The sequence below is a fragment of the Arachis hypogaea genome, chromosome 19, assembly GCF_003086295.3.
Source record: "Arachis hypogaea cultivar Tifrunner chromosome 19, arahy.Tifrunner.gnm2.J5K5, whole genome shotgun sequence".
Lineage (NCBI taxonomy): Eukaryota > Viridiplantae > Streptophyta > Magnoliopsida > Fabales > Fabaceae > Arachis > Arachis hypogaea.
This window is the reverse complement of record NC_092054.1, coordinates 152,406,395-152,432,088: the sequence shown is the minus strand read 5'-3', so window position 1 is coordinate 152,432,088 and position 25,694 is coordinate 152,406,395. Positions and strand designations below refer to the sequence as shown.

Genomic DNA, 25,694 nt, shown 5'->3' with positions numbered 1-25,694 from the left:
GGCGTGGATAGTGGATTAGGTCTTGCTTGCTTAATGCTGCTGTCTGTACAATCACTGTTTGTAGTTCATTATATTTAGTTTGTTCAATTGTTCTTGAGTTGTTAGGATTAGGGTTGGTTAATGAAAATTGTTGAGACTGATGTTTTACACTGCTGCTGTGTAAATTCTCATTGCCTGTTTTGGTTAACAATGAACTCTTATGTGCTCATTTTGCTGTCTGATGCCACATCTCTATTTTAAAATGAGTTAATTCCTTTGATTCAATGATGCACTTTTGTTAGGTTTCATGTACCTTACTTTTGATATAATTGTTGAACTCGATGAGAATTGCTGCTTGAATCTGGTGCTTTTGTTCTCTGTGTTGTATTTCAAGCCATTGTGTTGTACTTATGTTGATTGTGCTACTTGGTTTTCACTATGCTTGATTATGGTTCATGTTACTTGTTTTTGTTCTTGCTTAGTGATGCTGAGTTCTTAATGCATATTGAACTTCAATTTTGATTCAGTGAGACTTGATTATTTGATCTACACTTTCTACCTATAATTGACTGTTAAATTTATTGTTTGTTTGACTTTGGAAAATGTATTATGTACTATTGAGATGCTACCGAATTTCAGAAAAGTTTTGTTTGCTACATTGGGAAGGGGATGTTGTGATGTTGCTAACTGTCATACTAAATATTTCAACTACACATATGACCCTTACAGCTTGACTTGGTCCACTCCCTTCACCTGTTGCAATTTTCCTATAATTTGAGAATTCTTCTGTATGTTATGTTTACACAATTTGAGTAGATTAGGGTTTAATTGAACACAGTTGATAAAAATAATTAAGCCTTATTCCAGTGGATTAGGCAGCATTCTATTAAAATAGAACATAGTTGAATGGCACAAAAGTTTGTGCTGGACGTTTTGTCCTTTGGTCAACATAGTTGAATGCAATCCTTAAAGAGAAAGATTTTAAACAGGCCATTTCTTTTAAGAATGAAATAGTTTCATCTACTTCCAAATCCCTCTCCTTATACAATGCTTCTCTGTTGAAAGAACCCCTTAACCTTTTCATGACAACCACCAAATTTATAGACAAATATCATTGTATTTTCATGCAATTTCAACCAGATCGTGGCTTCCCTCCACATGTTAAGCTCACTCCTCATGCTTTATGCCTACACAAAGAAGAAATGGATATCCACAAATGTCTCATTAACCGTGTAGACATTGTTCATAGGATTGCAAGGCTTCTGATGCTTGCTGGTATGAGAAAATTGCCACTTTATGTAATTGAGAAGCTAAAATGGAATCTGGGTCTTCCTCATGATTATGTGAAGACTCTTTTGGCCGATTACCCTGATTATTTTGATGTTTGTAGCATCGAAGATCCATTATCTGGAAAGGTTGTCCTGATTAGGAAGCATCCATTAATTGGTATGAGATTGAGGATCGCTCACAAGGCCAACAGTTACTCAAAAGAGAGGAAGGAGGAGGTCGCCGACGTTGATGGTGGCTGACGGAGGCGCGGCTGTGCGGCGGTAATGGAGGCAGGGCCGAGGAAGAAGAATGGAAGGGAAAAAAAAACGAAGGAAGAAGAAAAGGACAGAGAATTTTGAAAGATTGGGGGAGGTTACAAAAACGGGGTCGTTTTTGTCTCCAGGAACTTATATGTCTTGTTTCGAAATGCTCCCTGCCACGTGGCCTCCATAACGGCCAGGTCAGCGCCACCTCTGCCAGGTCAGACTTTTCCGTCCCGTCCAAATGTCTGAATTCGACGGAAGGATTGAAATGTCCACGTTTTTCGAGGGTGAAGGACTTGAATGTATTTTTCATTCCTTGAGGACGAAAATGTCTGCAAAAAAAAAAAGGTCAGGGACGAAAATGTCCTTTACTCTTAAAAAATTAATGAAACGAGAAAGTGCTAATTTAATTACATTAAATCAACATAGCGAAATTCATGTATGATGTAAATTATAAAATCAATAATAATCAATTCTTCATTTTTCACTTTACCAATTTTTTTGTTTTAGAAATTTTTTTTTTTGCTTTTGTTTTTTTTTTTTAAAAAAAAAACTCATGCATGATCACATATAAGAGCACAATATTAATAATGATAATTGCAAAAATAAACTAATTAAATTTGGAGGAAAAAAACTCATAATATATTATTATCAGGTGCAAAAAATCGTAAAAAATTAAAAAAAGTGTAGTTTATTCCTACCTTCTAAATTTAGATGGCCAACAGTTCTATCAATGGTGGCAATAATTGAATGACAACCTATCGCAGTTCTATACAATGCTCTGTTGAAAGAGGTGATAGAGGGAGGCGTTGTTAAACCTATTATAGTCCACCTCTAGAGCTAGCACTGAGACATCCCTAAATTTCTCGCTTTCTTTTTCATTTCTTCTCTATAGTAATGTTAAATATTTGTTCACTTCTCTTTTGTCGCTTTTTATTGTTTATGTTGCAGACTTACAGTTGAGGTGGTGTTTTTTAATACAACAACAACAAAGTCTTGTCCTATTAGGTGGGGCCGGTTATATAAATAAAATGATGTCATTATACTTTGTCATGTATCATGTCTACAAAGAGATTGTTTACATGTAGATCTCGTTTGACCACCTCATGGAAGGTCTTCTTAGGTCTTCCTCTGCCTTTCACCCCTTATCTATCTTCCATCTCATCCACCCTCCTAACTGGGTGTTCTATCGGTCTTCTTCTCACATGTCCAAACCACCTGAGACGTGATTCAACCATCTTTTCCACAATAGGTGCTACTCCAACTCTCTTCCTTATATCTTTGTTCCTTATTTTATTCAATCACGTATGACCATTCATCTATGTCAACATTTTCATCTCTGCCACACTCATCTTATTATGTTCGTGCTCCCTTTTGGTCGCCCAACACTCCGTACCATAAAGCATAGCCGGTCTTATAGCGGTACGATAAAATTTACTTTTAAGTTTCAAATGTACTTTTTTGTCGCATATAAAACCAGATGCACTCCGCCATTTTGACCAATCTGTTTGAATCATATGATTTACATCCTACTCAATCTCTCCATTATCCTATATGATGCACCCAAAATAGTGTTTTTTAATAATGTAAAAGTTTTGTATTCTTTTTGTATGAATATTATAAATTTGAGGGTTTGATTTGTAGTTTTTCTTTTTTTAAATTTATAAATCTGAGTATTAGATTTATATTTAAATGTTAAAAAAAATTTTAAACATGCAAATTGCACCCTTCGATTTATTTTACATAGAAAAATTATATTTTCACCTATAAATCTATTTTTTTTTCTTGACCACAAATTGAATCTTAAATTTTGTATCCTAAATAAATTTAAGTCTCTAATTTGTGAATTTTAATTTAAAAAAAAAATCATCTCTATATCTATAAAGAACACACTATTTTTTCATAATTAGACATACATATATTTTGAGTCTTCGTAACTAAAAAAATTAGCCTTTTTTGTTGAATATTAAAAACTCCACTTTTTTTATTACTCTTATCCTGATTTTAGATTTTTTATTTTAATAAATAAAATAAATATATTAATTACTGAATTAAATAATTTCAAAAGTTTTTACCGAAATCTGTCATCTTGCCTTATCTCGTTTACAATGTGAACGAGATGATATTACACGTATCTCGTTTACAGTATAAACGAGATAAGGCACGTAAACATCACACGTGTATATCTCGTTCACACTGTAAAACAGATACATGTAATGTCATCTCGTTCACAGTGTAAACGAGATATGGACAACGTCATTTCGTGTACAGTGTAAACGAGATACGTGTAAACAATTTTCCAGCAACTATAAAAGGATGTCTAATCTTTGGGATTCTCCACATTCATTTCATACCTTCTTCTGTTCTGTTTTTCTCACAAAAAGAAGGCAACAATTGCCAGTAATAGCGTATACATAGTTGTTTGTGTTTACCCTAATTGTCGTATGAGAAATGGCGACAATGAGGTGATATTTGAGTGTGAGAATCCGATTTTGTTGCGGACTCAGCGTGTGAGTTCGTTGTCCGAGTTGAGGAGTTTGATATTGAGAAATCTTGGGGGCACTGAAATGAGGGAGGTCGGAAGGGTGGGCTATAGGTTGCTAGCACAGTTGGGTAACGGAGTGTTCCGGTTTCGACTATTTCAGCTTGTAGGAGACGAGCATGTGTGATTGATGTTCGACATCCATGGGAGAATCATGTCGGAGCAAGTGATGGAGCTTTCTGTCGAGGTTGGTGATGTTGATGGCGGTAGTTCTGTTCACTCGACCTACGTACAGGATGACCGACCTCTCGCACCACCACCCATTCATGTCGCCATTCCAGTGGAGGATATGGAGGTGGGTGAGGAAGACTCTAATGAGGAGTACATTGCCAATAGTGGTGATAGTGATTCTTCCATGGGGGGTGACAATGAGGAGTTTGTACTGGAGACGCCCGCTCAAGCAACTGTGCGCTATATTTTGCCTCCCCACCCACCCAATTCTAGCGCTATCCGATGTACCAAGTCACTATCATACGTTGGATATGGACGCCATGCACGAGAGAACTCCATTTTCGAGCATGGGGGAGGAGGATTACAACCTAGATGGTGGGATAGAGTTTCGGGTTGGCCACAGATTCAAATGCCGAGATGCAGTGATGCAGGGTGTGAAGAACTACAGTATTCATCGGAGTGCAGAGTGCCAGATGATCGAATCCGACAGACTGAAGTACCATGTGCAATGCCGTCAAGCTGCAAATGGTTGTCCATGGAGTCTCCGTATTACTCTTCGATAGATCCTCGGATACTGGTGAGTTTAAGATTCATTGAAGCGTACTTAGTAGTTCATGGTTTCCAGACATTACATATTTTCGATGCATGCCACGTAAACATTGCTATTTTATTTCGTCGGGGAGGTCCAGAGGGTTGGAGGAGTTCATAGTTGTTTAGCACACACCATGTCTCAGGACCATCGACAGTTGGATAACAGTCTCATCTGCAAGGTCATCTTGCCGTTGATACAGTCGAACCCCTCCGTCAGCATTCCTGTCCTGCAAGGTGCCGTCCAACAAAGCTATCACTTCAAACCCTCCTACAGAAAGGTGTGGATGGCGAAGCAGAAGACAATTGCTCAGATCTACGGGGATTGTGAGGAGTCATACAACAAAGTGCCGAAACTACTTCAGGCGCTGCAGAGTTGCTTCCCTGGGACTATTTGTGAGCTACGGGTCGCACCATACTACGATGGGCACCGACTGGTACGCGATTGTAGCATGTTCGATAAAATATTTTGGGCTTTTCCATCCTGTGTCGAGGCTTTCAAGCATTGCAAACTATTTGTGTCCGTTGATGGCACGCATCTTTATGGCAGATACTGTGGGGTGTTGCTTATAGCGGTGGCACAAGATAGCAACAACAATATCCTACCTATTGCTTTTGCCATTGTAGAGTCTGAGAGTACTGAGTCGTGATCCTTCTTCCTAACTAATCTAAGACGCCATGTCACCCGCAGGAAGGTATGCTGGTTATCTCCGACAGGTCGCAGACCATCAAGGCTGCAATCAGTGCCGATGATTAGGGGTGTGCATGGGCCGGGTAAATCCGGGTTTGATGTGACCCAGACCCGGCCCGAAATATATATCGGGCTTATTTATTAGACTCGAACCCACCCTAAACCCGATGAAACCTATGCACTTTTGGGCCACGATTATACCAGATAAAAACCGGGCCATTAACATTACATTACCTTGATACCTTCTTATAAGCTAGCATGTGAAAATATCCAAATTTTCAAGACTCCAACGATTATTTGACATGGTAAAATTCACTTAGAAAAATATAACAAGAACCAACTCTTCTCTAAAATTAAAGCATAACCATAATCAATACTAATATTGTCTAATAACACCAAATATTTAAATCAATATAAATAACACAATATTATGCATTAGTCTAAAATTTTATGCATTTTAAACATAAAACATTAACTTATAGTCTTATAATAACTAATAACACAAAATATTAAGGTTTACAATACTTAAATTTCACATAAGAATAACCATCATCCATCACTAATAACACAAAATATTAATTGTGTATGATGACCAGGCCACTGGGCCGACTTCGGGTGGCCCAAGCCATAGCCCGGATCCGACCCGAAATAATGACCTAGTCTATTTTTGAGACCCTTACCCGGCCTTAGACCCAGTAAAATCACACCAAAATAGCTCCTAAAGTGTTCGGGGCCGGGCTGAGTCTTCAGGTTGGGCTGGGCCATGCATACCCCTACCGATGATAGTGGTTGGCATCCTCCGAAGGCGTTTCATGCTTACTGTATCAGACACATGGCCGCTAACTTCATGACTCGTTTTAAGTCGGCCAAGGGTAAGAGATATCTTATAAACGCTGCTTACAGTCCAAGCAAGACTGGGTATGAGTGGTACATTGATGCTTTGAGAGGAGTTTTTCCAGCGATGACGGACTGGACTGGTCATTTCAACAAAGAGATACGGCTCTAACACATGTGAATTAAAAGAGAGTTCTAAAATTCTAAGAGTGACCTATAGCATACTAACTATAGAAGCTATATTCTACTTCTTCACTACTACCCTAACCATCGCTACATACACACATTTATCTATATAGAATTTTTTAAAACACAATAACTTAAAACTAACTACAAAGTCGCCTGCCTAGCGTAATGCGAAGTGTTGTTCAACCTGTTAATGTCTCTGTCGTTACTAGTTGCGCGCGCCATCGTCGTAAGTATCGATTATATGCTCAGAAAAGGGTAAAATGAAAGAGAAAGTAGTTGAAAAGTTCAAACTAGTGCTCGGTCAAATTCTATAAACGAGTTATATATATATATATATATATATATATATATATATATATATATATATATATATATATAGTCATATCCAAGCTATATCTCGTTTATACTGTGAACGAGATGACATTACACGTATCTCATTTACAGTATAAACGAGATATACACGTGTTTCGTTTATGTGCCTTATATTGTTTACACTGTAAACGAGATACGTGTAATGTCATTTCGTTTACAATGTAAATGAGATAAGGTAAGGTGATGAATTTTGTAAAAAATTTTGAAATTACTTAATTTGGTAATTAATACATTTATTTTATTTATTAAAATAAAAAGTCCTCCTAACTTTGGAAACTCTATATATTTTTTTTTGGTAAAATAAAATTTATTATCTTTGGAAAAAAAAGAAAGAAAAGAAAACACATGTATAATATCTATGTTTATATTAAGAAACATTAGAAGTTAATGTCACATATGATAAGAAAAAATTAACAGTTATAAAATTTAATGAACACTTAATGTGACATTTGTTTGGCAGATAACTTAAACGTAATATTTTAAATAGAGTGCATCATAACTTGGCAATTGGCATTTGTGGACTAATTTTTTTCAAACGAAAATGAGACAAGTGATATATATTAATAATATAATTTTTGGTATTTTTTAAAAGGAAAAGTATATGGAACCAAAATGTGATAAGCCAAAAAGTAAACAAAATTGTTTAATTAAAATCACTTTTTGAATAATATGTTTGAAAATTGCTCCTGAGATTATGGAGCACAAACCAAAATCCGATTTTTCATGGAACCCAAACACATTTTGGCTGATATGCTTTTGGTTCCCTAGTTGTTCTCTTTTTAAAATTATAGAAAAAATTTAAGATTAAAGAATATGATTTATGTATCTAATTTTTTTTTATTTTTCTAAAATAGAAATCAAATTCTATACCTTAAATTAAATGATGTGATATTTAAAATTAATATTTCAGTCATTCATAATTCTAAAAAATATTATTCTCAACCCTATATCAAAAATAAAAAATGGCATTTGTGACTTAAATTTTTTTTGAATAATATCAAAGTGTTAGGTCGTTTAGTTATGAACTTTCTACTCTTTTAATTCACAAAGTAAAAAATACTCAATTTATAATATTTTTATTTTTAATTTGTAAAAGCCACTTAAAGTAACTGAAGCATGTGATAAAGTCTCACAACTCACAAGTGACAAAGTTTTCTAATCGATAATTGAGGTTTATGGCATTTGTTAATGGGAAAATTTATCTAATTTTAAGGTGGGAATTAATAATATAAAATAGCCGTTAATGTTTGAAATTTGAGAGGGCCAGCAAAAATGGCAGGAGGTGTTATTAAGAGGAAGAAACGGTGGCATTTGTTGAGGAACACAGTTCCAAAAAGAAAACGGACCCCACCTTTTCAGCTTTTCTGACCTCTCTTGACTTGACGAATGTTACACTCAACTCGATTCAACTCAACTCCAACCAAGCGTCTTCCATTTCCACATTCGCATTTCTATTTCCGCAACCGAATCCACCAGCTATACTAATTGCTCAACAACACACATGCTTAGTTTGCTTTGCTTCCCTTTGCAAACACTCACATTCACATTCACACACTCTCTCTATTTCTTCATCTGCTAGCTAGGGCACACTTCTCTCATTTGCATTGTAACTGTGAGCTCAGATTAAGTTTTTAACTTACATGCAACCGGTTCTGTGAAGTAGATCCGCGAAACAATGTCGTCGAGGGTGGGGCCGTCGGAACCGTCGGGGGCGTCGCAGCGGCGGATCACGCGGACGCAAACCGCCGGGAACCTCGGAGAGGCCATATTTGACAGCGAGGTGGTGCCTTCCTCCCTTGTTGAGATTGCACCCATTCTTCGTGTTGCCAATGAGGTTGAGAAGACTCATCCTAGAGTCGCCTATCTCTGTAAGAACATTCTGTTTTTCTCGCTTATTCATTCACTGTCATAGCTAGATTAGTGCAACTCATTGTGTTTATGCTTAGCTGAAGTTCTTTGCTTGCTTCCTGGTGTTGGCTTTGTGCATTTCCTTCGTAGATAGAATATTGCATTTGTGCATGCATTTAATTTCTTTGAAGGCTGTAATTATTTATCCTTGTATGAATGTATTTCTTCTTGCTCTTGTAGGCCGGTTTTATGCCTTTGAGAAAGCTCATAGGTTGGACCCAACTTCAAGTGGTCGTGGTGTTCGGCAATTCAAAACTGCCCTTCTCCAGCGTCTAGAAAGAGTAAGCTATTAATGCTGCTTTTCCAGTATTTCTTCATGGTAATTTTATGTATCTTTCTATCGATTTGTTTCATTTGTTTTTGGGGTTAGGAAAATGATCCAACATTGAAAGGAAGGGTAAAGAAAAGCGATGCTCGTGAGATGCAGAGTTTTTATCAGCACTACTACAAGAAATATATCCAAGCTTTACAGAATGCTGCTGATAAAGCTGACCGGTGAGTTATCTAGATCATTTGTAATATGACACAATCTCAGTTATTTTGCAATTAACAGTGAGTTTGTCTTCTTACTTTCAGTGCACAACTAACCAAGGCATATCAGACTGCTAATGTCCTTTTTGAGGTTTTGAAGGCTGTTAACATGACACAGTCTGTAGAAGTTGATCGTGAGGTTATCTTTCTATAGCTCCAGAAATGTGATTTTCCTATTGATGATATGTGGAATTTTGTCCAAATTTAAATAAGTTGATAGTCTACGTTGCTTGTAATTTGTTTTGTTGTCACCAGTCTTGAGTGCCTATGATTTGTTTGCCACTGACATTTAATAGATTTTGGAGACTCAAGATAAAGTTGCTGAAAAAACAGAGATATTAGTTCCTTACAATATTCTTCCTCTTGATCCTGATAGTGCAAATCAGGCAGTAATGAGATTTCCTGAGGTATGATTGTAGTTTAATTACTTAATATCTATGAAATTATTTTATCCAAAACAAATGTATGAATTTTTAGCCACATCATATAATTTCCATCAAATTGTAGTAAAAGTCCATATTTGGCTCTATTCATAGATCCAAGCTGCTGTATCCGCTCTTCGAAACACAAGAGGTCTTGCCTGGCCTAAGGACTACAAGAAAAAAAAGGATGAAGACATTCTAGATTGGCTTGGGGTAATGTTTGGCTTTCAGGTAAAGTAAAATCTGGAATTGTAACATTTCTATGATTCGAATCTATGTTATTTTAGCATGACATGGCCGCTTCATGACTAGCATACCCTATCGAGCTTGTTTTCACCTCCTGTACTAAATGCAGAAGCACAATGTAGCAAATCAGAGAGAACATTTGATCTTATTGCTTGCAAATGTGCACATAAGGCAATTTCCTAAACCTGATCAACAACCAAAGGTATTCTTTTGATTGGATAAATGATACAGTTTTTGTTTTTGTGTAAAAAAGCATGCACTGGAATTATTCCTTGATGCTATAGGTGTGTTTCTTGCTGCAAATCATTATTAAGGAATTGAAACTTGTTTACTGTATGCATGTACCTGCAATTAATTTACTGGCAATCTATACGTGGAAGCCATACAGTTAATAACAACTATTTTATTTTGCATCAATTGGTGTTTAATCTGATTTTGACTTGGACATATTATTTGATTAGTTGGATGAGCGTGCTCTAACAGAAGTCATGAAGAAACTTTTCAAGAATTACAAAAGGTGGTGCAAGTATTTGGGTCGGAAAAGTAGCCTTTGGTATGTGTTTCTATTTTCATTGTGTCGAATGATTATGCAACTGTTCTTTTTCTAACTAGGAGTTCTTTGTTTGGCTACAAATGGGTATAATCACACATTATTCATTTTAAACTTGTTTTCACAATGATGCTAAATCCATATGTCAGCTTCTGAATCTCACACAAACATTTGTGGATGCATATTGCAGGTTACCAACCATACAGCAAGAAGTGCAGCAGCGTAAACTACTGTACATGGGCCTTTATCTTCTAATATGGGGTGAAGCTGCCAACCTAAGATTCATGCCAGAATGCCTGTGCTATATCTATCACCATGTAAGCTTTGTAATTAGAACAAACTATTGTTTAATATTATAGAATGAAACTGCAACAGGTAATGAATATCCATTACCAAACTTACTAATTAATGAATTTTCACGAGTGCACATGTATAAGCTTGTGTTTTCGAGTGGGTTTTTTCCTTTTAAGCTATTAGGAATGTATATTTCAACGGTTTTAGTATCTGTGTTCAACCTTATTTAATTGTGTAAAGGCTTTTTTAACTACCTTTTAGTCCTCTTTTGCTTCCATATTATACATTCTCAGTTCAATATTTTGATACCAACATAAACTCTAGGTTAGGTTTTCTTACCTGATAACCCTCATATTTTATCTTGTGCCGAAATAATTAACTATGAAGATTATGAAGGTTTGGAGGAACTTTTGTAGTTCCTACCATTCGGTCATTATAGTTTATGATACAGTATTGGAGATCAACTCTCTCAAAAGTTCAAGTTGTTAGGAAGAAGAACAAGCGTTTAACACTACATCTCTAACTGATGCATTAACGCCCTGTGTTTTGGCATTTAAGGAGAATCAACCACATATTGACATGTTCTGTGCTTTTGCGGGATACTTTTTGTGGTCTCTTGTAGATGGCTTTTGAATTGTATGGTATGCTTTCTGGTAATGTTAGTCCAATGACGGGAGAGAATATCAAGCCAGCTTATGGAGGTGAAGAGGAGGCTTTCTTGGGGAAAGTTGTAACTCCTATCTATAATGTGATTGCAAAGGTGCTTTCCGCCCTTTATTATTGTCTTCTTTTCCCTCCTTGTTTTATGTTTGTCATCATGCACAACCAGTGTGTAATTTGTACCATTGATAATGCCTCATAAATAATTATAACTGTGTCGCTAACAGGAAGCTGAAAGGAGTAAAAAGGGGAGGTCAAAGCATTCACAATGGAGGAACTATGATGATTTAAATGAATATTTCTGGTACAGCTGATGGTTCTCTCTTTCTGTCAATATATCCTCTTCTGTTTGCTGCCTATTACAGTATTGCTGATGCCTTTCTGGGCTATCAATTCTTAATGACAATTGTAGGTCAGCTGATTGTTTCCGGCTTGGTTGGCCAATGCGTGCTGATGCTGATTTCTTTTCGCTGCCAGTTGAGCGTCAAGATTTTGACAAATCTAATGTAAGTGCTGATCATGAATTTATTGTCTTTGATTTTTCTCACTATCTTCACAATTATAAAACATTTACTTGCTCCCAGTATGGGTTCATGGGGCATCCAGCGAATCTTATATGCTCTGCTGCGTATAGTTGGTGTCATTTTTGTTGGGTAGAAGAGTTGGATATCTGAAATTTATGCTTGGTGTCATTTTTCTTCATAGTTCTTTTGTATAGATGACTCTATCTTTCTTCGAATCTAGCTTTTTGGGTGAAAGCCACTTGCTTGTGTGATACTTTGAGTTTGTCTTTATAATTGCAATGCATTTAGGGTATATATGGAACATTTGAAACAAGACTAAGTTGAGACAAATTTAAGCGTTTAAGAGCTCATTTGATGTTTCGGATTTAAGACCAAATACATGAATCTTTTTTGCTTTTTCGGGAGACAATTATGATATGTACTGTTTGATTAAAAAAATAGACTTAATGTTTGGAAGATGGGAAGAAACTCATTTGTACTGTTGTACTTGATTATGACATTGACTACTAAGTTATGTAAACTGTCAAATGGATTTACTGTTGTACTTGATTATGACGTTGGCTACTAAGTGATGGAAACTGTCTGATGGATTTTTTTTTTTTTTTTTTTGAATTTCTTACCATTTATATGAATAACTTAATTCAACTAGTAACTGTTGAAAGCCTGAAACAGTGAAACTCCCATGTGCCACCTTATCATAAGTCTTGCTGCAAACTTGAATTTACAGGATAACAAGCCAACTAATTCCGACAGATGGGTTGGAAAAGTTAACTTTGTTGAGATAAGGTCATTTTGGCATATTTTCAGAAGTTTTGATCGCATGTGGGGCTTCTTCATTTTGTGCTTACAGGTAATAAATATTGCGTTATGTATTTATGTTGTCACTCTCCCTCTACGTTAATTGTTTTTCCCTTTAATATAATGCAAAATAAGATCTACTTCTGAGTTCTGAATAGCTAATATTTGATTAGGCAATGATTATTGTTGCATGGAATGGATCTGGGAATCCAAGTGCAATTTTTAATGGTGATGTCTTCAAGAAGGTGCTGAGTGTGTTTATAACAGCAGCCATATTGAAACTTGGACAAGGTAGGGGATAGCAAATTTTACCTGAAGATATACTACTGTCTAGTGTAATTCAATAGCTAATTCTATCATTGTTGCATGTGTTTCTGTAAAAATTGCAATCTACCTTGCTACTTTAACCGCCGTTTTGGAACCATTTCTTCTGCCGCTATTAATGTCTAACATGCAAGAGTATCAATGGCCAGAGTCTTTCTAAACTTGTTTACTTTCAAGCTTTTTACATTATGAGGAGGTTGCTTATGGTTTTTCCTTTTTCTTTATCCTGGTTCTGTTTTTCACTTGGGCAGCTACTCTGGATGTGATTCTCAGTTGGAAAGCACAGCGAACTATGTCCATGCATGTTAAGTTGAGATATATTCTTAAAATTATTTCAGCTGCAGCATGGGTGATTGTTCTTTCAGTTACATATGCTTACACTTGGGACAATCCTCCTGGGTTTGCTCAAACCATCCAAAGTTGGTTTGGGAGCAATTCAAGTTCGTCTTCTTTGTTTATTATGGCTGTTGTTATATACTTGTCCCCGAACATGCTTGCTGCCATATTATTTCTTTTCCCACTTATTCGTCGGTTTCTTGAGAGGTCAAACTATAGGATTGTGATGCTAATGATGTGGTGGTCACAGGTAGGTGACATCAAAACTCTGTTTTCATTATCTATTTTGTGGTTTGGTACAACAAACAGCAGTTTTTTTGTGCCATTGCAAGTGGGACTATAACTAGTTTTTTCTGCTTTAAAAATGACAGCCTCGTCTCTATGTTGGTAGGGGAATGCATGAGAGCACTTTGTCCCTTTTCAAGTAAGAAAGTTCTAGAGTCTCTCATCATTCGGGATTGATACAACTTTCCTAGGAATAAGATGTTAATTCTCTGTCTTTAATTTTCAGGTACACAATGTTTTGGGTCCTCTTATTGATCACAAAGTTAGCGTTCAGCTACTATATAGAGGTGATTCCTTATCATTTATTACAGTTGGATGGTTCTGTCATTTCCTCTGCTTTTTCTTTTTCACATCCTAATTGTTTGTATCGTGCATTGTTGCTATAGATAAAATGTCTGTTTGTAGCTTTCTTTAAAAAAATCAATTAACTCGTATAACTGTCTGTATTGGACATTAATAAAAACATAACTACTTCTTTGAAATAACCAATTAATTTGATTTGTGTTAATGGTCTCTCTCTTTCATTCTTATTATAGATAAAGCCTCTGGTGGGACCAACAAAAGCTATAATGGGTGTAAAAATCTCGAAATTCCAGTGGCATGAATTCTTTCCCCATGGTAGTAAGGTTGAGCATTTTTTTTAATTTTTTACTATTTCATTTCATTTTTCTCATGTGAATTACCTTGTGCTTTTTGTAGCTCGAAATAATGTTGGTGTTATAATTGCACTTTGGGCTCCAATTATTCTGGTATGTTTTCATACTATAGTTAATTTGGTTGCTCTTCAATATATTCTGCATAATTACCTAAATCTTTTTTCCCCCTTTAAAGGTATACTTCATGGATACCCAGATTTGGTATGCCATATTTTCTACTTTATTTGGTGGTATTTATGGAGCATTCCGTCGCCTCGGAGAGGTTAGTAGATTGCCTTCCCCTTTGATCTCTTTTATAATGGTTTTGGATCATTAGATTTTGTTATTTATTTATTGCTTAATCATGTTCTAAAGAAGCAAGAATTTGTTGCCATGGTAGATATGCATTAGTCTTGTTCCTTCCATCTGCTATCCTTTGAATGTCGGACTGCTCCTCAAGCAATAATATGTAGCCATTGTCACTAGTGTCTTTTTCTAGTTGATTATTCAAGTTTATGTTTGCTTGAGTTTCAAGTTTGGTTTTCTAATTCTAATAGAATCAAATCCAAGTTGTTGATTTTGAAGGGGTCTTTTTGAATGAATTTATTAGTGCCTTTTATAATCATTTCACTGTCTGCTGGTTTCAGATAAGGACACTAGGAATGCTCAGATCCCGTTTTGAATCATTGCCTGGAGCCTTCAATGCTTGTTTGATCCCCGAGGAAAAGAGTGACCAAAGGAAAAAAGGACTGAAAGCTACTTTTTCTCGCAGATTTGATCAGGTTAATTATTATGCTATCACATTCTTGAGATTTTAATTAAAAATTAACAGTATCCTCAACTTACATAATTTGGCTAAATGGTACAGATTCCATCTAACAAAGGTAAAGAGGCTGCAAGATTTGCTCAGTTGTGGAACCAAATAATCACTAGTTTCAGAGAGGAAGATCTTATCAGTAATAGGTTGTCAGTGGATTCAATTTATGCTTTCAGTTCTTGTTCTTTCCTGTCTATACATACTGTTTTTTTAACAGCAGTGTACTCTTATGGTGTTCTTATTCAGAGAAATGGACCTTTTGCTTGTACCTTATTGGGCTGATCGTGAGTTGGACCTTATACAATGGCCACCATTCTTACTTGCGAGCAAGGTTTGTTTATTCTGTCTTCTTTTTGAAACTTTGCTACCTTTATGCTCATTTAATAATTTGTCTGTGTTCCATAGATTCCAATCGCAGTGGATATGGCCAAAGACAGCAATGGAAAGGATAAAGAGCTGAGGAAAAGGATAGAGGCTGACAACTATATGTCTTGTGCTGTTCGGGAGTGCTATGCTTCATTTAAGAGCATTATTAAGTACCTGGTTCAGGGGGACCGTGAGAAACAGTAAGTTTTAAAGCTATAATGTGGTTGTTTATAGAAGTGAGAGTGCTTTATGAGGGATCTCTTTCTTGATAATCTCTTCCTATCTTGATCGAAAGTAGACTCATGGAAATAACTAGTTCCTCAACTTTAATGCTTTGCCTTCTACGACACTCTTAATCGGTTGTCATTTATCTAAAACCTTTTGGTTTTTGTTGGCACCTTTCATTTCAGGGTTATAGAATCCATTTTCTCTGAGGTAGACAAACATATAGAAGAAGGTGACCTAATAAGTCAATTCAGACTAAATGCACTTCCTAGTCTCTACCGGCAGTTTGTTGAGCTAATCAAATATTTGGTATTGTTTGATCACCTTATGTAGTTTATATTTTAGTTATAAGCATGTCAAAATCTTATCATGCATTTTTTATGTTGCAGATAGACAATAAGCATGAAGAAAGGGACCAAGTTGTGATTCTCTTCCAGGACATGCTAGAAGTAGTGACGAGAGATATAATGTTGGAGGATCATATATCCAGGTGAAGAAACATAGAACCCAATCTCTACACGTTTGAAGGGAATCATCATAATTCCTTGATTATGATTGTGTTGGTTTTGATGGAACAGTTTGGTAGAATCAATCCATGGTGGATCTGGACATGAGGGGATGCTTGCCATTGAGTCACAACATCAGCTGTTTGCTTCTGAAGGAGCTATTAGGTTTCCAATTCAACCAGTTACTGAAGCTTGGACAGAGAAGGTTCTCTACCAATCTAGTTATTTTGCTAAGAGTATGAATAGTGGAGTGCATATCTGATGTCATGTTTTCCTCCTTTTAAAAATTGGCAGCTTAAACGGCTTTACTTGCTGCTTACAACCAAAGAATCTGCAATGGACGTACCATCTAATTTGGAAGCCAAAAGGCGTATTTCTTTTTTCTCTAATTCACTGTTTATGGACATGCCTGCAGCACCCAAAGTCCGCAATATGCTTTCATTCTCGTAAGCTTTTCCATAGTCCTGTATTTTATTGCATTTTTCCATTGACACTTCTGAAATAGATAATTCAAAGCTCTTAGAGACTCTCCTTTCTTACATACTATTTGCATATCTGAATTGTTTTGTGTCTATGCATTCTTGGTGACTGAAGATTCAAAGTATTTATATAGTATTTATTATTATTATTATGTTTTTATTTTTTCCCCCAAAAATATGCGTACATAGTTATAACTTAAATTTGTAAGTAAAAAATTTACAAGGTTTTCAAACTATACTTAGATTCATGAATAGAATAATGTGATAACAATTCTAACCGAAGGATTAGATCCTGAATGAACAAAAATTGCTGCATTAATGACGAATTTTGATTGATTCCATTCATAATAGAGTGCATTATAATCATCAGCACAATTATTTGCTAAACTCACAAAAATCAAATTATTTAAAAGCAAAATGATATTGTTAACTAAAAATAAAAACGTAAACTTTCCAAAACAACACGATCAACATCTGCAACTTTTATGTTATTGTGAAGGCAACCCAGTTTTATTGTTTGCTCTGGTTTCATTTTCATGGCTAGCTTTCAGGAACAATAATTTCTTGAAAGATGGTGTAGGAAGAAATTGTATTAATAATAAAATATTATTGGATGAAAGCTATGGTAAATTCTTTTCACCGTACTGCAGCTTGAAGCTTTTTCCCATGAAATAATAACTTACTGGTTATTAGAAATTAGAAATATTCTTTGCTTTTTTATGTTGGTCGACATATATACACATATACGTGCTTACATATATTGTTGAGGGAAAGAATTCCTCAGCTTGTAGGTCTTAGTCCTTCTTCAAAATTACAATGTCTAATAAAGTAGAAACTAATTATATCCCTAATTGATACATAGATGAACTTTAATATCAACATATATATATATATATATACACACACACACTCATTGTATTAAAAGTAACTGTAACTTCCTTTAGAAAGAAAATGAATCATGTAAATATTTATTTCTGGCACTATTGACTTAACAGGGTTTTAACACCATATTACACTGAAGAGGTTCTCTTTTCCTTACGTGAGTTGGAATCACCCAATGAAGATGGTGTTTCGATACTCTTTTACTTGCAAAAGATCTTTCCAGGTTCACCCCTTTACACATAAATCACTATGTTGCAGAAGTGTGAAAGTTCAAGGATGGATATCATTGCATTTGATGTAACCTTTTTTGTTATTGATACACAGACGAATGGAACAACTTCCTTCAGAGAGTGAATTGTACCAGTGAGGAGGAACTGAAAGGAAATGAATCGGATGAGTTAGAAGAAGAACTTCGTCTCTGGGCTTCATACAGAGGCCAAACTTTGACTAAAACTGGTCCTCTCTCTCTCTCTCTCTCACACACACACACACACACACACAAAAGAACAAATATTTCTGATACAAGCTTGTTAGTTGTTGTAATTGACTGAAGTTTGCATACTGGTGCAGTAAGAGGCATGATGTACTACAGAAAGGCTTTGGAGCTCCAGGCTTTCCTTGACATGGCAAAAGATGAAGGTGATTGATTGCTTTTGGGATTGGCTGAATGCATACTCAATATCAGCATTTGTTTTAGCTTTGAATTTACAAGTCAAAGAAACTCAAGATTCTTTTTTCAGAAGTTTTGTTTTTCTGACAAAATGCCATGAATGTGCAGATTTGATGGAAGGCTATAAAGCCATAGAAAATTCAGACAACAATGCAACGGGTGAAAGGTCATTGTTGACACAATGTCAAGCAGTAGCAGATATGAAATTCTCATATGTAGTATCATGCCAACAATATGGGATTGACAAGCGATCTGGTGCTGCTCGTGCTCAAGACATATTGAGGCTTATGACAAGGTAAGTTAGTGTCCCTGCTTAGTAATACTGATCTTAATGCTTCATGTACTTATTCATTGATTGGCAGATACCCTTCACTTCGGGTTGCTTACATTGATGAGGTTGAGGAACCTAGCAAAGAGAGGCCAAAAAAGATCAACAAGGTTTATTACTCTTGTTTAGTGAAGGCAATGCCAAAATCCAGTAATCCTTCAGAGACAGAGCCAGTGCAGTATTTAGACCAGGTGATTAGATGTTGATACATGGAGCCTGTAATTTTTTTCATCTTTTTTTACTCTAGTAATTTATTACAAAGAAAATATTTTTTTTCTATTGGGAAGAAACAGTGAAAATACAACCTATGGAGGATACAAAATATGATAACATTGGAAAGTTTATAGTTGACATGGCTTAAGCTTTTAGGAGAGATGGTTCACGACATAATCTTGATGGTGAATAATATTAATTTTCCTAGGATTGGAAGAGGGGTATATGCATAACTGAATAAACCCTTTTACAGAGAAACAATGTTTTGTAAAAATGTTAACTTCAATGAGGGAGTAAATAGTTTTTTCTGTAGGGCTAAATTCAACTCTAGACTTTAACTTTTGCTCAATCTTTTTCACTCCATTGAATTCACTTGAAGATATCTTGGTTCATATTCTCCACTTGACTCTCCTAATCAGGTAATATATAAAATAAAGCTTCCTGGACCAGCTATTTTGGGTGAGGGTAAGCCTGAAAATCAGAACCATGCCATAATTTTCACACGTGGAGAAGGCTTGCAAACAATAGATATGAACCAGGTAAGCTTGTATGATAAGGCAGAGAACACAATTATAAGGTCTTGCATAATGCTATGTGATTAAGTTGCCTTTTCTGTAGGACAACTATATGGAAGAAGCTTTGAAAATGAGAAACTTATTGCAAGAATTTCTTAAGAAGCATGATGGTGTGAGGTACCCAAGTATTCTTGGACTCAGGGAGCATATATTTACTGGAAGGTAAAGTCACTTGGGTCTTTTATTTATCTCTGTTTTTGAATATAATTTTTATTTTTTTCATTTTTTTTTTTTGTATTCCTGAAAAGTAACATTTTTCTCATACAACTGTAGTTGATAAATTTTAGTGTCCCTGACTATGTCTGCCTGAGATTTCAGTGTTTCTTCACTTGCATGGTTCATGTCAAATCAGGAGACCAGTTTTGTTACAATTGGTCAGAGATTGTTGGCTAATCCCCTGAAGTAAGTTCTCATTATTGATCTTTTCGCTTGTTTTTATCTTTTGATGGCTAAGAAAATTATATGACTGAGAAGAGGAGTTGGAGAAAAAGGTTCCAAGTGGGAGACACAAACGGTTGACATGCTTGGTCCAGATGGTATTTTGAGCAACTTTATAGTTGCATAAATATAAAATCCATACTGAAGCAACATATAGAGAAAGTGACAATCTGAATGCATCAAATGAATACAGGGCAAATACTAACTCATTAATGCCTTTAAGTAATATTTTGTCATATTTTCCTTAGATATATTTTTGTATCACCATTTTGGGCTTCATCATACATTTTTCTTCGATACTCTATATATGTTATAGAAATGTATAATCTACTTTCTTTTATTATGCTTTCTATAGGGTTCGCTTCCACTATGGTCATCCCGATGTCTTTGATAGGCTTTTTCACCTCACAAGAGGGGGTGTTAGCAAAGCCTCCAAGGTTATCAATCTGAGCGAAGATATTTTTGCTGGTAAAGTGATGTCCAAAACATTCTTTCGTTGCTTTGTTTTTTTTTTCTTTTAAGTTTTAGTTTTATCTTACCCGTGTATGAATTTTACTATGTTATAATGTAGGCTTTAACTCTACACTCCGTGAAGGAAATGTCACTCATCATGAGTACATTCAAGTTGGGAAGGGGAGAGATGTTGGACTCAACCAGATTTCTATGTTTGAAGCAAAGATAGCTAATGGCAATGGAGAGCAAACACTGAGTCGAGATGTGTACCGACTTGGGCATCGTTTTGATTTCTTCAGAATGCTGTCTTGTTATTTCACCACAGTTGGATTTTACTTCAGTACACTTGTATGTTACCCTTAGAGTCAAGTCTTCCTTGTGTTGTTCTTATATCCAGAATTTCTGACCTTTTAGTTTACCTCTTTTTATTTTACAGATTACTGTTCTTACTGTATATGTATTCCTCTATGGTCGCCTATATCTGGTTCTCAGTGGGCTTGAAGAAAGTTTGAGTACACAGAAAGCCATTCGTGACAATAAGCCTCTTCAAGTGGCTCTGGCTTCTCAGTCGTTTGTTCAAATAGGGTTTTTGATGGCCTTGCCCATGTTAATGGAAATTGGCTTGGAAAAGGGCTTTAGAACTGCACTTAGTGAGTTCATATTAATGCAGTTGCAGCTAGCTCCAGTATTCTTCACATTCTCGCTTGGGACAAAGACTCACTATTATGGAAGGACGTTACTTCATGGAGGTGCAAAATATAGACCTACAGGTCGAGGTTTTGTGGTTTTCCATGCCAAATTTGCAGACAACTATAGACTTTACTCACGGAGCCACTTTGTCAAGGGTATTGAGCTCATGATTTTGCTGGTAGTGTACCAAATTTTTGGTCATACTTATAGAAGTGGGGTTGCCTATCTCTTCATCACTGTGTCGATGTGGTTTATGGTGGGCACTTGGCTTTATGCACCCTTCTTGTTCAATCCTTCTGGGTTTGAGTGGCAAAAGATTGTTGATGATTGGACTGATTGGAATAAATGGATTAGCATCCGAGGTGGCATAGGCGTACCGCCTGAGAAAAGTTGGGAGTCCTGGTGGGAGGAGGAACAAGATCATCTCCAATATTCAGGAACACGGGGAATCATAGCTGAGATATTGTTATCTCTGCGCTTCTTTATCTATCAATATGGTCTTGTTTATCACCTAAATTTTACAAAAACAAAAAGTATCCTGGTTAGTCTTCACCTTCATTGCTCTTCTCATCTTTATTTGTTTCTACTTATCAAAATTTGGAAAACTGAATGCGTTGTCTTGGTTTACAGGTGTATGGCATATCATGGTTGGTGATCTTTTTATTTTTATCTGTGGTGAAGGTTAGTACAAGTTGTGTGTTTAAGTATGGCATATCGGAATTGTAGACCTGATGTATGTTTTCTCAAAATAAAATCATTATATCTGTTGTAAACTTGTCGCTTTCTTGCCCATAAAGCTTGCGTCAAAATCCTGTGTTATATCAACACTTATTTCTTTCTATCTAGCAGAGCAAGTTCCTGTGTCCTTTCTGATTTTTCCTTTTTCACATTGTTTCAGGTGGTATCTGTTGGGAGGAGAAAATTCAGCGCAGATTTTCAACTTGTCTTCCGGCTAATCAAAGGATTGATATTCGTGACTTTTGTATCAGTTCTGGCCCTCTTAATTGCCCTTCCTCATATGACAATCCAGGACATTATTGTTTGCATTCTTGCTTTCATGCCAACCGGATGGGGAATGCTACAGGTTATTGCTCTTTCCTTCTTTTTCCCTCCAACTAAAGATAACTATTTTTTATCATTAATCGTTGGAACACACTTACCTGGAGCTTTTGGTTTTAAAAATTGTTTGCAATGCAATAAATCTTACTTTAGACAGTTTTATCTTCCCATTCATGAGGCAGTTTATTATTATTTTATATTTGAGGTTTGACTTTATTATGTGCAATTACATTATCTTGATTTTCTTCAACGTGCTTGTTTACGGCTTTGGCTTTTCGAAGTTACCTTACTGTTATCATTGTATTTTGCAGATTGCACAAGCATTAAAGCCTCTAGTACGGAAAGCTGGATTTTGGGGCTCAGTAAAAACTCTTGCACGTGGCTACGAGATTGTAATGGGTTTGCTTTTGTTCACTCCCATTGCATTTCTTGCTTGGTTTCCATTTGTTTCGGAATTTCAGACACGTATGCTGTTCAACCAAGCATTCAGCCGAGGCTTGCAAATTTCTCGCATTCTTGGAGGCCAAAGGAAGGGGCGCTCTTCTCGTAACAAGGAATAGTCTTCTCTTTCTTCTGCACAGAGCTTTCCCATGCATGATGCATGCAACCACGCCTCTTGTGCAATGTTTTTGTAGCCATTGTATTGTAATTGAAGTAGCTGTTATTGAGAATGGGAAGGATACTAGGCCTCAATTTTGTTGCTGGCATTTGATTATCGCCAAAAGCTCAAAACCAATTAGTGAGTGTTCATTCAATTTAAATTTGTCTTCTCTAACTAACTTGAGTTGGTTGAGTGGTCAGTTCACTTTACTGTTAAGCGATAAACACTAAATAGAGTTTAGATCCGCGATGAGTTTTTAACCTATCAGGATAAAGGATACCGTGGACAATTAAAGACATGTATGATGGGGCCACAACTAGTGTGAAGACTCAAGGTGGTGTGACAGAGGAATTCCCTATTGATATAGGATTACACCAGGGATCATCCTTAAGTCTATACCTTTTCACATTAGTCTTGGAAGTACTCACAGAGCACATCCAAGAGCCTGTGCCATGGTGCATGCTTTTTGCCGATGATATCGTCCTTATGGGAGAGTCAAGGGAAGATCTAAATAAGAAGTTGGAGTTATGGAGAGAAGCTTTAGAAGTGTATGGTCTGCGTATAAGCCGTAGCAAGACGGAATATATGGAATGTAAGTTCAGTTTGAGAAGGGAAAATCCCAATAGAGGTGAAAATTGGAGAAAACATCCTACGAAAAGTTAAAAATTTTAAGTATCTTGGGTGCATCATACAGGATAATGGAGAGATTGAACATGATGTAAATCATAAGATCCAAGCAGGTTGGTCAAAATGACGGAGTGCATTTGGTTTTATATGCGACAAAAAAATGCTCTTAAAACTTAAAGGTAAATTCTATCGCACCGCTATAAGATCGGCTATGCTGTATGGTACGGAGTGTTGGGCGGCTAAAGGGAAGCACGAACATAAGTTCAGTGTGGCAGAGATGAAGATGTTGAGATGGATGAGTAGTCATACGCGATTGGATAAAATAAGGAATGAAGATATAAGGGAGAGAGTTGGAGTAGCACCCATTGTGGAAAAGATGGTTGAATCGCGTCTCAAGTGGTTTGGACATGTGAGAAGAAGATCGATAGAACATCCAGTCAGGAGGGTGGATGAGATGGAAGATGGACAAAGGGCGAAAGGCAGAGGAAGACCTAAGAAGACCATCCATGAGGTGGTCAAACGAGATCTACATGTAAACGGTCTCTCTGTAGACATGATACATGACAGAGCACAATAGCGTCGTTTGATTCATGTAGCCGACCCCACTTAGTGGAACAAGGATTTATTGTTGTTGTAAGTGGTTAGCTTACTTGTCCATTTAGACAAAGGACGAAAATTCAAATCTCGTGCATATAATAATCCATTGCCGGTAGTATTGAATGGAGTTGAGATATACGAGGGATTAGTCATTAATATGATCCACGGAGGAATACTCTAGAGTCTAGACTAAACAAAAAATTATCTTCCTATCTCTTATTCATTGATTGATGTACTCGAGTTTTTCTTAATTCAACGGTTGATAATATTTGACATTAAATTATAAAACATCTTATAATTTGACTTTGGTAAATATTAATGTAATTTATCATATTATTAGGTTAAGGGCCGATTTAAATAAATAATTTAATTAATTTTTTTTTGAAATAGGAACCTAAAATATGAATTTATATTAAAAATAGTTTATAAATAAGTTAAAATTTAACTAATTTTTACCCTTAAGACAAATGTTAAAACTACTAATAAAAAAGATTATTATAAAAAAATGTGCAAAATTTAATTTCTAATTTAATTGCGGGGTATTTTTTAAAATAAAATAGTAATATTAACTTGTGTTTTTAGAGTACAAGTTAGCTAAACTCAATAAGATCCTTATTGGTTTGAGCGTTTTTGTTTTTATTTTTATTTTCAAATGAAAAGCATTTTGAATGAAAACATTTTTTAAAAAATAGGACAGAATTTAAAATGTAATTTATTTTGTATTTAAGTTTTTTTAGTCATAAAAATACTTATTTTAAAATAGAGGTGATACGCGAGTTAAACCCAAAATAGTTTCTGATATTGGCATCATGTATTAAAATCGTCCTTGAGATTTTAATTGCACTAATTACATCTCTGAGATTGATAAAAGTGCACCATGTTAATCCCGGATTCATTTTTCATTAACGACGTGATGACATGACTTGATGACGTGGGCTATTAGTGACACGTGTTACTCCATGATTTGGCCACGCGCAATGATATGATGATGTGGTGACCGTTTGTGCCACGTGTCATAACAATATTCGTCCACGTGTCCATTATGTCATCATTATAGATGCATCAAATTAGTCCTTCACTTTGCATTAAATGACTCGTTTTAGTCCCTGAAATTAAATGTCGTGCATTACACTTGTTTTTTCTTTTTTTTCCATAAATTCAAAATTCTCAATATCTTTGAATGCATTAATTTCAATTCTATTTTTCATATGTTATTCAAATACAAGTACTTTTATAAAATATTTTTTCTCTTGCGGATACCCCTAATCGCCATCTTAGAGTTGACGTGAAGGCATTTCAAGTACCTTCACTACCATCTCCGACCTCTTTCAGTGCTTTTATAAAATATTTGTTCTCTTGCGAATATCTCTAACCGAGTTTTGGAGTTGATGTGAAGGCATTTCAAGCACCTTCACTACCATCTCCGCTTTCACTATATCTCCGACCTCTTTCGTCTAGACTGAAGAGGTACTTGAAGTGTCTTCAGTCTAACCCATTTATACACAATGAAAACGTGTATTTCGTAAGAACAAAAAAAATGTTTATTTTAATTATTGATTTCTTGTATGTTTTTTGATAAAAAAAATGTGTTTAATCAATCATATAACTCTTTTTCTATAATATCATACTTATATATTACAAATTTTACCAATGTTAAATTATTATGGGAAAAAAATTATATAATCTATCTATCTATCTATCTATCTACTTAATATACTAAAATTGGGTTTCCCCCCAACTAATAGAAGTGGGGTGTC

The 25,694-nt window shown here is 35.7% G+C and overlaps 2 protein-coding genes across 2 annotated transcripts; both read left to right on the top strand.

The window, feature by feature from the left end:
* The first annotated feature begins 5,099 nt into the window (after positions 1–5,099).
* Positions 5,100–5,462, top strand: LOC112779105 (uncharacterized). Its single transcript, XM_025823358.1, has one exon. The coding sequence runs from the start codon at positions 5,100–5,102 to the stop codon at positions 5,460–5,462; it is 363 nt and encodes a 120-aa protein (XP_025679143.1).
* Positions 5,463–8,289: 2,827 nt separating this feature from the next.
* Positions 8,290–22,887, top strand: LOC112775476 (callose synthase 3). Its single transcript, XM_025819104.3, has 42 exons — positions 8,290–8,766; positions 8,987–9,087; positions 9,177–9,301; positions 9,383–9,476; positions 9,634–9,744; positions 9,874–9,990; positions 10,115–10,207; positions 10,467–10,558; positions 10,746–10,872; positions 11,472–11,609; positions 11,737–11,813; positions 11,922–12,015; positions 12,761–12,883; positions 13,005–13,122; positions 13,407–13,741; positions 13,863–13,915; positions 14,003–14,063; positions 14,313–14,394; positions 14,476–14,525; positions 14,608–14,694; positions 15,059–15,193; positions 15,280–15,374; positions 15,475–15,559; positions 15,634–15,794; positions 16,005–16,128; positions 16,209–16,309; positions 16,398–16,530; positions 16,620–16,771; positions 17,800–17,909; positions 18,011–18,142; positions 18,257–18,325; positions 18,465–18,651; positions 18,719–18,875; positions 19,317–19,436; positions 19,516–19,634; positions 19,791–19,874; positions 20,266–20,378; positions 20,482–20,711; positions 20,800–21,594; positions 21,684–21,734; positions 21,952–22,137; positions 22,424–22,887. The coding sequence occupies exons 1-42, from the start codon at positions 8,574–8,576 to the stop codon at positions 22,670–22,672; spliced, it is 5,859 nt and encodes a 1,952-aa protein (XP_025674889.1). The 5' UTR covers positions 8,290–8,573; the 3' UTR covers positions 22,673–22,887.
* The last annotated feature ends 2,807 nt before the right edge of the window (positions 22,888–25,694 follow it).

Bases quoted from the DNA above. Each gene is read 5' to 3' on its own strand.
- LOC112775476 (XM_025819104.3), top strand. From the start codon at position 8,574: ATGTCGTCGAGGGTGGGGCCGTCGGAACCGTCGGGGGCGTCGCAGCGG. The intron at 13,916-14,002 runs GTAAGAAAGTTC...TTTAATTTTCAG, and splicing joins AGCACTTTGTCCCTTTTCAA to GTACACAATGTTTTGGGTCC. The intron at 18,326-18,464 runs GTGATTGATTGC...ATGAATGTGCAG, and splicing joins TGACATGGCAAAAGATGAAG to ATTTGATGGAAGGCTATAAA.
- LOC112779105 (XM_025823358.1), top strand. From the start codon at position 5,100: ATGGCGAAGCAGAAGACAATTGCTCAGATCTACGGGGATTGTGAGGAG.